The sequence below is a fragment of the Ooceraea biroi genome, chromosome 14 (genome assembly GCF_003672135.1).
Source record: "Ooceraea biroi isolate clonal line C1 chromosome 14, Obir_v5.4, whole genome shotgun sequence".
Classification (NCBI taxonomy): domain Eukaryota; kingdom Metazoa; phylum Arthropoda; class Insecta; order Hymenoptera; family Formicidae; genus Ooceraea; species Ooceraea biroi.
In genome coordinates, this window is record NC_039519.1 from 2,119,119 (window position 1) to 2,131,940 (window position 12,822).

Below are 12,822 nucleotides of genomic sequence, written 5' to 3' on the forward strand. Positions count from 1 at the left end.
GATTGATTATCAGACAATAATTAAGATTACTATAGAAATTATTAGTTCGCCAGTAGAATCATTAAAATTGCTAATATTGCGACTAGGTGACATTTTTCGCAGCGAATATTATTTATTCATATTGATTCATATTGTATTCTGATTAGTATAATAGCTGTGTTTTAAGTCCAACAAATCCCATTGGCGCACAGTTAGAATTCGTTGCTTTGGTTAGAGTAGTTTTATAACATCTCAGAACATCGAGATTATTGCCAGAATTGATCAACTAATCACTAAAATATTAGCAATTTTAATAATTAAAATTGTTGTTATAGTACAATCTTTCAATATACTAAGCATTAAGGGGATCCTGGAGTCGTCTGTATTACCGATCGACATTACCGAAATTGAAAAATCGTAGCACATAGAATTCTTTTTATTGGTTGTGCAGAAATCCTTTTCCACAAATAAAGTATACAGAGTAAGAAAGTCCGCGCGACAGGACTTTATATTAAAAATAGAAAAAAGTTCAAAAATTGCAGTTTTGTTATCGGCTTGTGACCTAACCTCATTACATTAATTTGCCTAATACGAAATTATGGACTTTGTATGCACAAAATCGCTGGCGAGCGGTGTGGGGACACAATAAAGGAATATGAGGATGCTTTTAGAAGTGAATTTAGAAGTGTAAATAAAAAGAGTTCTGTGCGCTACGATTTTGTGAATATATTTTTGTGTAACACCGTGTCCCAAGAGTAAAATAAAACACAAGATTAGTTCCTTAATATCGTTCAAAAGGATTTCTTTTATCGTACAAAAGGATTTTTCATTCTGCGCTATCAATGAAAAGATTTATTAAATTAAGTAATGCGAGTCATGTCTAGATGGTGATAATTTTATAGGTAACCTTTAAAAAATAAGAAACAAAATTCTCCAAAACATTACTATATGAGCCGCCAAATCGATTTACCTCACAAAACAAAAAGTAGAGAAATTGATAAAATAATGTATTCTTTTTTAAAATTCTTTTAAAATTTAAATTCAAATAAACATTGTAGAATATTAAGTCTAATTATTAAGAAAATTCATTTTAAGTCTTAATTATTAAGCCTTAATTATTAAGGAGGTTCAGGTGCTTCAAAAAAATGCAGCCAACCTCATGAAATTTTAATATATTGTTCTGCAATGCAAAATAGAATTATGTGAATTTTTTGGAATTTTTCATGGCCTCGTTTTGAAAAAAATCGACTCATAAGATTTTCCTTTTTTCATAGGTTTTTATGGGTAATGACACAGTACACAACTTCAGAATGAAATAATGCAAGAAAAACTGCAAATGACAAAGAAAAAAAAATGTGCACATTTACCTTAATAATTTACAAATAAATGAGAGAAAAAAGGAGGTAGATTATCGCATATTTCGTAGAGAAATTAATTATTAAAAATAAAATTGCCTGATTTTTCGTCTGCTGAGAAATTGGAAACTAACAAATGTGGCAACAGCGCAATCGAGTATAATAGAGATCGAGTAAACTGTCCTTTCCATCTATATTGTTTATCTGTCATTTTGTGGTTAACGCATTGACATAGAAATATATGGACGGAGCCTATGCTACGAACTTAGGCAAGGGGGGTTCTGAGATTTGCGGTAAGGAGAGGCTGCTGGCAAATCGGGCGCGTTCGGCTGTTCTCGACATCGCTCAAATGATACTCGATAAAGTTTTGTAAAGTTGTGATACTGAAATTACATGTACGATGAGTTATTGTGTTGTGTCGGAATGTAGCAATCGCATTAATGCAAAAAGGAAAAATTGGCAACAACTTATGAAAGAAAATGATCCGAAAATTTCTTTTCATCTGTAAGTAAAATACATACAATTGTAGGTTATACACAATGCCGGTAAAACGTTTCAGATATTGTTATGTGTTTATTATTATATTCATACGAATAATTGTTCATATGAATATAAGGATAAACTTCCGAAAAGCCCATACCTCCGATTGTTCTGCAATTTTGTATACTATTGTATTTTGACGCGCTGATTACGAATATGACAATGAAAATTGGCGCGAAGGTCATCTTCAAGGTCAAAATGAAGGAAAACTTTTTTGTATATTTCTTTCATTATTTTCGTAAATATTCATTTTAGTGGAAAAAGTTTCAAATAAAAGTTATTCTTCTCTTCAAAACGAAACTTTTATGTTCTATACACAATTACTGTAAAAGCAGTCCTTCACGAGAAAAACACTTCTTTGGCAGTTGCAGACTATTTTCGCGAATTTATGAATTGAGTTAGATTATATGGTAATTATGCATTTTAGGGGAGTCAGCTCCGATGACCTTGACATATATTATACAGGTGACCCTTCTGAGTGACCTTCAAAAGGTTTTTATACATAGGGAGCGGTGTGGGATGGTATTGGCATCGTTTTCAGCCCGCTTCGCGGGAGGGTGGGGGCAGGGGCTTCGCCCTCCCCCCGCCGGAGCCAGTGTAACAAATTTCACACAGATTTTGATCACTTGGTACACGGCACGGATCCCGGCGGGGGGAGGGGCGAAGCCCCTCCCTCCCCGCCCATCCGCGAAGCGAGCTGAAAACCGAGCGTATATGTCCGGGGCTCCAATTTCAGAAAATATAACCGGTAATTATACACATTGGATACCGCAAAAATAGTTTTCCTTCATTTTGACCCTGAAGATGACCTTGTCGCCAATTTTCATTATCATATTCGTAATTAGCGCGTCAAAATACAATAGTATACAACATTTCAGGGAAATCTGAAATATGGGCTTTTCGGAAGTTTATCCTTGCGTTTTTCTCGTGAAGTACTGCTTTTACAGTAATTGTGTATAGAACATAAAAGTTTCGTTTTGAAGAGAAGAACAACTTTTATTTGAAACTTTTTCCACTAAGATGAATATTTACGAAGATAATGAAAGAAATATGCAAAAAAGTTTTCCTTCATTTTGACCTTGAAGATGACCTTCGCGCCAATTTTCATTGTCATATTCGTAATCAGCGCATCAAAATACAATAGTATACAAAATTGCAGAACAATCGGAGGTATGGGCTTTTCGGAAGTACAGCCGAATATAATAATAAACAAGCCAAAATTCTTTCTTAACACAATAATAATAAATTTAAATAATAATAAACACATAACAATATCTGAAACGTTTTACCGGCATTGTGTATAACCTACAATGGTATGTTTTACTTACAGATGAAAAGAAATTTTCGGATCATTATTTTCTTTCATACGTTATTGCCAATTTTTCCTTTTTGCATTAATGCGATTGCTACATTCCGACACAACACAATAACTCATCATACATATATATATATATATATATATATATATATATATATATATATATCACTGGCGAAACCGAACATACCCGAACAGCCGAAGTTACACGAAGTGCCAGTGCTCTCCCCTTACCGCTAATCTCAGCTTCCCCTCGTAAAAGGTTCCGCCATATATTCCTATGTCAATGGGTTAACGCTTGAATTTTGCGGTGAACGCTAATGCGCTGTTGCCAAGTCAGCATAGAATCCTATCGCGTCCCACTACTCCCCCCGATGAAGCACCCGAACCTCCTTAAGGAAATTCATTTTAAATATAAAAAGTTAAGCATTAATCAAGTGCTTTGGCACTAAAATTTTAAAAAATTTAAAAAGTAGAGTTAATCACTTTGGCTTGTGTGAATGGCTCATTTATATAACATTTACACTGAGTCGCTCTAGACGCGATCCGGATTTGTTAGTTAATGATTTAATAAATAATTATCTATATTCATATAAGATTCCATATAAAACTTCATGATTATTCATAATTATTCAAGGTTGTCGGTGCCTGCTTTGCAAGATTTAAGATCAACAGGAACCGTACGGTTCAATCGAAGGATTAATCTTAAATTAAAGTGAAATCTGATCACGAATGATCGCCAGACCGCAAGTCGGACGAAGGACGCTGTTCACCGCGACGTACGCTCGTTTCTGGGCGAAAATACTTGGCAAGAGTAACAAGCCATTGGCGTCGGAGGTCAGTGTGTTTCTGGTTTTTTGTCAATTAATTCGACCACTCACCTAATTTTCTCGTCTCTTATCAGTTTGAGAAAGATCTTTTTCCCAGAGGATTCGTGCCTGTACTTTCCACCCGAACGCTTTCTTACACAACAATGCACGTTCGTGTTACACTTCGCGTTTCCATTCCCGCGGCACCGCGATCACACGATCGCGATAATTCCGGATCTTCCCCGATCGAACTGATCAGATACTGGATCCATCGCTTCGAGCATCGGAAATGCGTATTCCACTGAATGATTATGAACGGCAACCACTGCTCTCCTTTTCAACACAAATCAAGCTTGCGAGCGATATAAATCTTTATGAAAAACTAGCATATACTTTTAAAATGTTTTAAAATGTAGAATAAATTGTGCTCGGATGGTATCTTCAATCCGTATCCACGTGGCATGAATAGTCAACCTGATTATGCAATTATGACATATCGATAATAAAAAGAACTAAAAGAAGTCATAAATATGCGACGAAGCTCTTATAGAAAAGTATCGAGTCTAGTTGTTCCACCTTACTCGTTCATTCAGAAGATCCGTTCATCTAAGTATCTTATCAAATATTTTCGATTTTCCAGAAATTAAACATGTACAAAATAGAATAATAATAGATATGTAACAACATGAACAATTAAATATAAAACAAAAAGAAATTGTTGATACCATTTTAACAGTGATAGAAGAAATAAATAATTTCAAAACCTGTTTTTATATCAATTGACCAGGTCACTCTAATAAACTCTTCCCATTTATACATTTATGGCTTCATATTATGTATTAGAAATAATGGATCGATCATTAAAATAAATTATGATTTAGAAATAAAATTTATTCTTCTTGGTGTAAACTTTAGATAATTATTTCATGTAAAGGAGAAAAAGTACGCATAGCAAAATTATAAACTTATTGATAAAATTTAGTTTTCTGTCTGAAAAAATTTTAAATATTTTTATTGTTAGAGAAAATATAAGAGTTTTGCTACAAGAAAAAAATTTGCAGAAAACAATTTTTGTTAAACTTAGGTAAAAGATTGTTTAGGAATAATCGATCAGATAATATCGAAATTCCAAAGAGACTTTTGGTAGATCCTATCCTCGAATATGTGTAGTGAAAAATATATATGATATTATAAATAATATAAATTACGTTATATTTTCTGTGAGTAACTACTGTTAACGAGATAAATGAAAGAGTAGTTATTTGCTGGACGAAATGATAGAGAGAATTTATACAAACGTAGACACTGATGATAAGACTACCAATGATAATAGAGGTATGCAGGAAGTCATTGTGACGGAATATCTCAATATTTTTTGAATCCAACATATCTTCCACGTATGAATTACATTTGAGAAAATATATCGTAAAATCCTTATTAGCACTGGCGGATCTTGGAGGGGGGGGGGGGGGTCGATTAAAATCCCCCCTCTTCTAAATAAAGAAATTAGTTTTGCTGAAATAATAATAAAACCTTTATTTTCCTCGACCGACACTGGCTCAATATCCTATCCACTCTTAAAAAAGCCGTGTTAAATCAAATCGAAATCATTGTTGCCTCTTTTCCACGACGCTGATTGGTTATCTCGATTCGCGTTGTGCGTTATGTTCAGTTTAGATTACCATCGCGCGGCTGTCTTCGCGTGGAGGTTAACAATTTGGTAGAGTGTGATAATTGTGCATATAATAAATAATAGATGAATATTATTAGTCGAAAACATTATTAATATTAAAAAATAAAATAGCGCGCGCCTGTGTTTTACTAGTTCTAAAAAAGGCGTGTTAACATCGTGAAGTTCTTTTTTATCGAATATTGAGGCCTCTTTTCCGCGACGCTGATTGGTTCTCTCGCTTGGCTCGAACTTCGTGTGACTTGAACTTCGTGTTGCGAATGTCAGAATGTCATAGTGGCTGTCAGTGCGGTTATATTGACAATTATATTTATTATATTATTTTTATTTTTATTTTTTATTTTACTTATAGCGCGCGTAGCGCGCGCCTGTGTGCTAGTATTTCAAAAAACACCAACGTTTTGGCCTAACTTCAGGCCTTCTTCAGGTGTATACAATAAAATAATATATTAAAGTCATTTTCTGTAAATAAATTACAAAAACATAAAAAAACAAATCCATACAAATACCCAGTAAGCAAACTGTCAGCAGTATGTCGACAGATTGGCAGCAGATTTAATCAGAATAATGCAACAGATCCGGTACCATCTGTGTCCGCATTAAGATTGTGTTCTGCCAGCAGATCCTGCTAACATGATCTGACAGCAGATTGGCGACAGAAACCGAGCAGAGCCTGCCGACATAACCTGGCGGCAGATTGGCGGCAGAAATAGAGCAGGATCTGCGCAGTGTAGTTGGCAGCAGATTGGGAGCAGAAATCGAGCAGGCTCTGCGAGAAAGTGCCGTAGTAGTACAAATTTATTGGAGCAATATTAGTTAACAATATAAATCTAATTTTTTATGTGGGGTATGAATTAATTTCTTATATTGGTTCACTATTGTAAAGTAATCTGTTTTTTTAATCAATACTTAATTTGATTAAATGGGCAACTTTAATGCCTTCAGATTGCTTGCGGCGTGTGTGGACGTTGTCCATGAGAACCTCTGTGTCGCAAGTGCAAAATTCTTAGAAAAATTAATATTATTATGTCAAGACGCGTATATTAACTTATATAACTGTCAGGCTAAATCTTAACGTCGAGTAAGAACTCAACATGTTCACCACCTAGCGGTGCGGAGCGAAAACGCATATTCCTAGCCGTGTAAATTTGAATAGTGTCAAAAGCTGCAGATCCTGTTCGGTTTCTGCCGCCAATCTGGCGCCAGGTTATGTCGGCAGACTCTGTTCGGTTTCTGTCGCCAATCTGCTGCCAACTACACTGCGCAGATCCTGCTCTATTTCTGCCGCCAATCTGCCGCCAGATTATGTCGGCAGGCTCTGTTCAGTTTCTGCCGCCAATCTGCTATCAGATCATGTTATAAGCAGGATCTGCTGGCAGAACACAAGCTTAATGCGGACACAGATGGTACCGGATCTGTTGCATTATTCTGCTTCATATCTGCTGCCAATCTGTCGGCATACTGCTGACAGTGTGCTTACTGGGTGGATTTTGTACCCAATCTGTGGCCTCTCTGCTCACATATTTTGTCGAACAGATTTTGCCAATGTCTGTTCTTCGCAGGTTTGGCTGACTGGGATAATCATAAAAGAAAATTAAATTAAACTTACTACCAGAAAATGACTAAAAATAGACAGACTAAGGTGACATAAACGTCCGTACACATCACAAGTCAACTCATGACTACCCAGCAAAACAAGGACCCAGTAAGCAAAATGTTCGCAGCCTGCCTGCAGGCTGGCAACAGATTCGATCAGAAACCCACACCAGAACCATAGTCATCTGTGTCCGCATTAAGCTTTTGTTTTGGCGGCAGAGACTGTAGAACAGAACCTGACAACAGATTGTCGACAGAATCTGTATAAAATATAACTGGACAACAGCGCCGCGCAGATCCTGCTCGGTTTCTGCCGTCAATCTGCTGACAGATATTAGCAGGCTCTGCTCGGTTTCTGCCGACTATCTGCTGTCTAGTTATGTGAGCAGATATTGTTGTATTTGCTGCTGACATACTGACAACATCATTTGTTATATCAGTTCCTGTATGTAGTCTGCAATCTTTCTGCCTTCAAAATTTGTAGCGGGTATTTGACGAAAATCTGTTCTAACAGACTTGGCTATCTGGGGAAACTATGTGTTCTCCACAACAACATCATACACTTCAGATAAGTTCTCAGTATCACGTTTTAGATTGATTGAATTTAAATTTTTCTTTATGAAAAACATTTCAGCAATCTCCCTCTTTTTATTATTAGACTCGTAATGTAAAATGTTCTTATTGTCCCAATCAAACTCATGTTCATTAGATAGTCTATGTTTGCTAACTACCGAATGGTTGCTGAAATGTTTTATAATATCCTGTCTATGTTCTTTAATTCTAGTATCCAGGTGCCGCTTAGTTTGACCTATATAACAGGCGTTGCAATTTAAACAATCAATCCTATAAACTACACCAGTACGTTGACCTCTCTCAATTATATCTTTCCCACGTTTAATAATTAAATCTAATTTTTTAGGAACAGTATTTACTACACTAAACTTAAATTTTCTTAACAATCCTCCAAATTCAACAACCTCCGTTCCACATTCTCACATAGACCTCTTACAAACGGAATCGTAATATAACTAACACCAGACACTACACTTCTTATATTATCATTACTATTCCCCTCGTCAATCCTAATAATGTCATTACTATAAGCATCATTATAATTAAGTGTTTTTAATCGTCTTTTAACATATCTATTGATAAAATGTTCAGGGTAACAGTTATTACTTAAAATACACTTTACAAAGTTTAAATGCGATGATACTTCTTATCATCAAATTTACTATTGAAAGAAAAAGTAATTGTTCTTTGAATTTTTTGGACACCACTATCATTAGAGATAATGGTAAATTGACAACAAATTGGTATCGTAAACCGACCTTTTCAGGTCGGTACATAAATTACTTTTCCAACCACCCAATTAAGCACAAAATGAGTGTTGTTACTGGGTTGGTCGACCAAGCGATTCTTTTGTCTGATAAGAAGTATCATATATCGCATTTAAATTTTGTAAAATGTATTTTAAATAATAACTGTTACCCTGAACATTTTATCAATAGACATGTTAAAAGACGATTGAAAACACTTAATTATAATGACGCTTATAGTAATGACATTAGGATTGACGAGGGGAACAGTAAGATAATATAAGAAGTGTAGTGTCTGGTGTTAGTTATATTACGATTCCGTTTGTAAGAGGTCTATGTGAGAATTTGGAACGGAGGTTGTTGAATTTGGAGGATTGTTAAGAAAATTTAAGTTTAGTGTAGTAAATACTGTTCCTAAAAAATTAGATTTAATTATTAAACGTGGGAAAGATATAATTGAGAGAGGTCAACGTACTGGTGTAGTTTATAGGATTGATTGTTTAAATTGCAACGCCTGTTATATAGGTCAAACTAAGCGGCACCTGGATACTAGAATTAAAGAACATAGACAGGATATTATAAAACATTTCAGCAACCATTCGGTAGTTAGCAAACATAGACTATCTAATGAACATGAGTTTGATTAGGACAATAAGAACATTTTACATTACGAGTCTAATAATAAAAAGAGGGAGATTGCTGAAATGTTTTTCATAAAGAAAAATTTAAATTCAATCAATCTAAAACGTGATACTGAGAACTTATCTGAAGTGTATGATGTTGTTGTGGAGAACACATAGTTTCCTTGTTTTGCTGGGTAGTCATGAGTTGACTTGTGATGTGTACGGACGTTTCTGTCACCTTAGTCTGTCTATTTTTAGTCATTTTCTGGCAGTAAGTTTAATTTAATTTTCTTTTATGATTATTTGTATGCATTTGTTTTTTATGTTTTTGTAATTTATTTACAGAAAATGACTTTATTATATTATTTTATTGTATACACCTGAAGAGGGCCTGAAGTTAGGCCAAAACGTTGTGTTTTTTGAAATATATTGAGCCAGTGTTGATCGAGGAAAATAGAGGTTTTATTATTATTTAAGTTTACCTGGCGGTTTGGAATTATTATCTCGTTTGTAGTTTTGCTGAATGTGTTTGAAAAATCTAGGAAGAAAATACGTGATACGAAGAAAAATATTAAATCAAATAATTTTGTCACCCCCCCCCCCTCATTATCGACATCAGGATCTGCTAGTGCTTATTAGAAACCTTAATAATGTAGCAGTAGGGAGTAGTAGGTGATAGTAGATAGAGAGATAGATGCTGTTGAGGATAATCGACTCACTAGATATAAAAAACTTATTAAATGTCAGGATTTATAATTTAATAGATGTTACATAGGCGGTTCGGTGGCTGCTCGCTGCTCTAAAAGAACCGTGCCGTTCGAGAGTCACTCATTGATTGACTTTGTTCTGAATATCGTTGTCAAAGCCTCGCCGCTAGAAAATAATAATGAAACGTAATATAATCGGACCGCTATCAATTGCGCGAACTGCTATTGCTGAGCGCGGCTGATTATGGCTGCGTTCAGAACACAAAACAGATCAGTGAGCACTCATTATCAGTGATTCTTCAGTATGATTGGTTTCCGCATTTAGATCTAGCGAAGATCTAAAGGCAAGAACCAATTATATTAAAGTTATATTAAACCATTTATGGTTTATATAACTTGAATAAAGTTAAATCTCATGGGATACCTGTTGCTCGTCGATTACTTTTCTAAACGTTGGATAATTCTAGAACCTTACTCTACCGCGGTGCAGAGTTACTCCGGGCGGTTGCAATTTAATCCCGTTCTACAGTAACGTGAAACACAAGCGAATACACAAGTAACACGATCGTGCACGATGAGAAACGACGTTGGCCAGCCACTTCGGGTAGCGCACTCCGAGTCTTCGAAGTCCCTCCCGTGTCGGTCAATGCTTTGTGGCACGACGAGTTAACATTTTTTGACGCAAAGTTACGGGTTAATTTCTTTCGTACATACGGAAAGCCGGAAAGGCCAGCCGCTTGACGGCGATGTTAACGAGTCGACACGTACTTACGAGAAGAGACATCGTAACGGGATGTAACGGTCGCGACTTTGTTCGGCGTGCTCGCGATGATCCACGCGCTAGGATGCCTCGACAGCCGAGTCGGTGCACAAAGTGCTGGCCGACGTGATTACGGTATACGCATGCAGGTCCTAACGAGCTACCTGCTGCAAACCGGCAAGCCCCCCTGGACCTCGTACTTCGTGCGGTACGCCGACGTGGTGAACGATCAGCGTGGAATGTCGCACTTCAATTGGCCCGCAGGCAACAGTAATTACCACGTGCTTAGGACCGGCTGTTTCCCGTACATCAAGTACCACTGCAGCAAGCGACCGGCGCAGGACCTCAGCGGCGAGGACAGATTCTTCAAGGCGATCAAGATATTGAACCTTGGTAAGTAGACGCGTACAACCGGATGCCCGCCTCCGAGAAAGCGATCCCCGTTCGGAAATACGGCCTTGTTTACTTAATTTCTTTTTACTAGTTTACTTAGTTTGTCGGACACGATGAACCAACGAGCTTATAAATCCTTCACTTATAACGCGAATGCGAGGTGTTCCAAAACCCTTGATTTAATTTAAACTTTAATAATTTTATAATAAACTCCAATTTATGACCAGTCTAGCAATAATCAATAATTAATCAATAATCAATAATCAATACAATTGCCAGACTGGTCGTAAATTGGAGTCTATTATTAAATCTTCCTGGCGAAATACAATCATTTTAAAGTTAATCATTTTAGCTAATTTAGCTAATTTAAATTAAATTCCTGGATTCTTATAATCTCATAATATAAATTATAAATTCTTATAATCAACTTTTATCTGAACTAGAATGTTAAGATGTTAGCAGTTTTTGATTAGTCATTAATTAAACCTGACTCGAGCTTCTATCACATAAAATTTAACTAAAACCACAGTTAAATTTAGTTACATTTCGGAGTGGATATCACTTTCTCTCCAATTTTTCATTTCATTATCAAAACACAAATTATAATATAATTACAAATTGCGATCTCAAAGTTTCCAATAAAAGAACGCTGACTGTACAAATTTAAAGAATTCTCTCTTTCGTTACCAAACTCAAGATTAATTGTTTCCAAGACACCCCGCGCACGCTGGTAGCTACTATCTCCTTATAACTGAATTCAGTATTCTATTTCCGAAGTAACCCGGACCGGACTGAGGAATCGCGGCAGAAACTGCGCGTATCATCGCCGGGTAGTATTGTTCGATTGAATTTCCAACGTCCGAGGGAAAAGAACGTGGGATGACGACGATACCGTCCTTCCACGGTCAATGTATCGTTTTATCGACCGCTCTTCCGATCTGAAATTAGCCATAGCGAACGGGTTCAGACGAATACGCGGCCTCAGCCTATCGCATAAAGCGAATAATCCTGCTGACTTCTTGCCCCCGTCGTTTGATGTTCAGGAATCCCCACTCTGATGTACGGATTGGTGGCGACGCAGCTTATCCGGCACCAGGAGATCGTGAAGACGCCTCGAGGTGACGTGACGATCTACTTTTTGCTACCGGAGGACAAAGGCTCGCAATACTGAGGCCTGCGACTCACACACCGACGCTAATTCCGTGCCGAGCCCTTCGTCACGGCTTCTCTTGGACGACGCTAACGGACGACAAGGGAGAGTTGCGCCAGATGATAGTAACACCTTTTTCAACAACTCTCCTTCGCGGGCGTCGTGACGTCGCTCATTATTCCAACGAGTTCTCGAACGCGAAATGGAGGGAGAATCGAGCTGCGACGGCACAAGAAACGCAACTGTCGTGAACGTTCTGTTTATCTGCAGCGAATGCAAGCGCTAATCTTCTTAAGTAAAAGGGATGAAGCGGTTGAAAATAATGTCTCGAAGCAACTTTGTCTTTCTTGCAAAAGCGCAAGAATTATCTAAATAATTAATTAAAATATAAAATAAAATATGATTATAAAATATGTTTAATAAAATATGTTTTATGACATCAAAATTTTCAAGATAAGATATCAATAAATAATTATATATCTTGATATAAATTATTATTAATAAATAATCTTGATAAAACATTGTGTGTGTATGCGTTCCTTTTTCCTATCTTCAGGATACAAAACGACATATTAATTATAAATAT

The 12,822-nt window shown here is 36.4% G+C and overlaps 2 protein-coding genes across 4 annotated transcripts in view; one reads left to right on the forward strand and one right to left on the reverse strand.

The window, feature by feature from the left end:
• Positions 1-12,612, forward strand: part of LOC105279995 (uncharacterized protein C15orf61 homolog) — a 29,513-nt gene extending 16,901 nt beyond the window's left edge. For 2 of the 3 annotated variants that reach the window (XM_026975123.1, XM_011340146.3), the window contains exons 2-4: positions 3,827-4,026; positions 10,843-11,086; positions 12,130-12,612. In XM_026975123.1, coding sequence (XP_026830924.1) covers positions 3,922-4,026; positions 10,843-11,086; positions 12,130-12,257 — 477 coding nt within the window. In that variant the 5' untranslated portion in view covers positions 3,827-3,921 and the 3' untranslated portion in view covers positions 12,258-12,612. The remainder of the gene's footprint in view (positions 1-3,826; positions 4,027-10,842; positions 11,087-12,129) is intronic. The other variant, XM_011340151.3, reaches the window with a different exon arrangement.
• LOC105280000 (cadherin-99C) overlaps positions 1-12,822 on the reverse strand; it is a 181,596-nt gene that overhangs the window by 140,004 nt on the left and 28,770 nt on the right. The gene's annotated exons all lie outside the window — the stretch shown is intronic.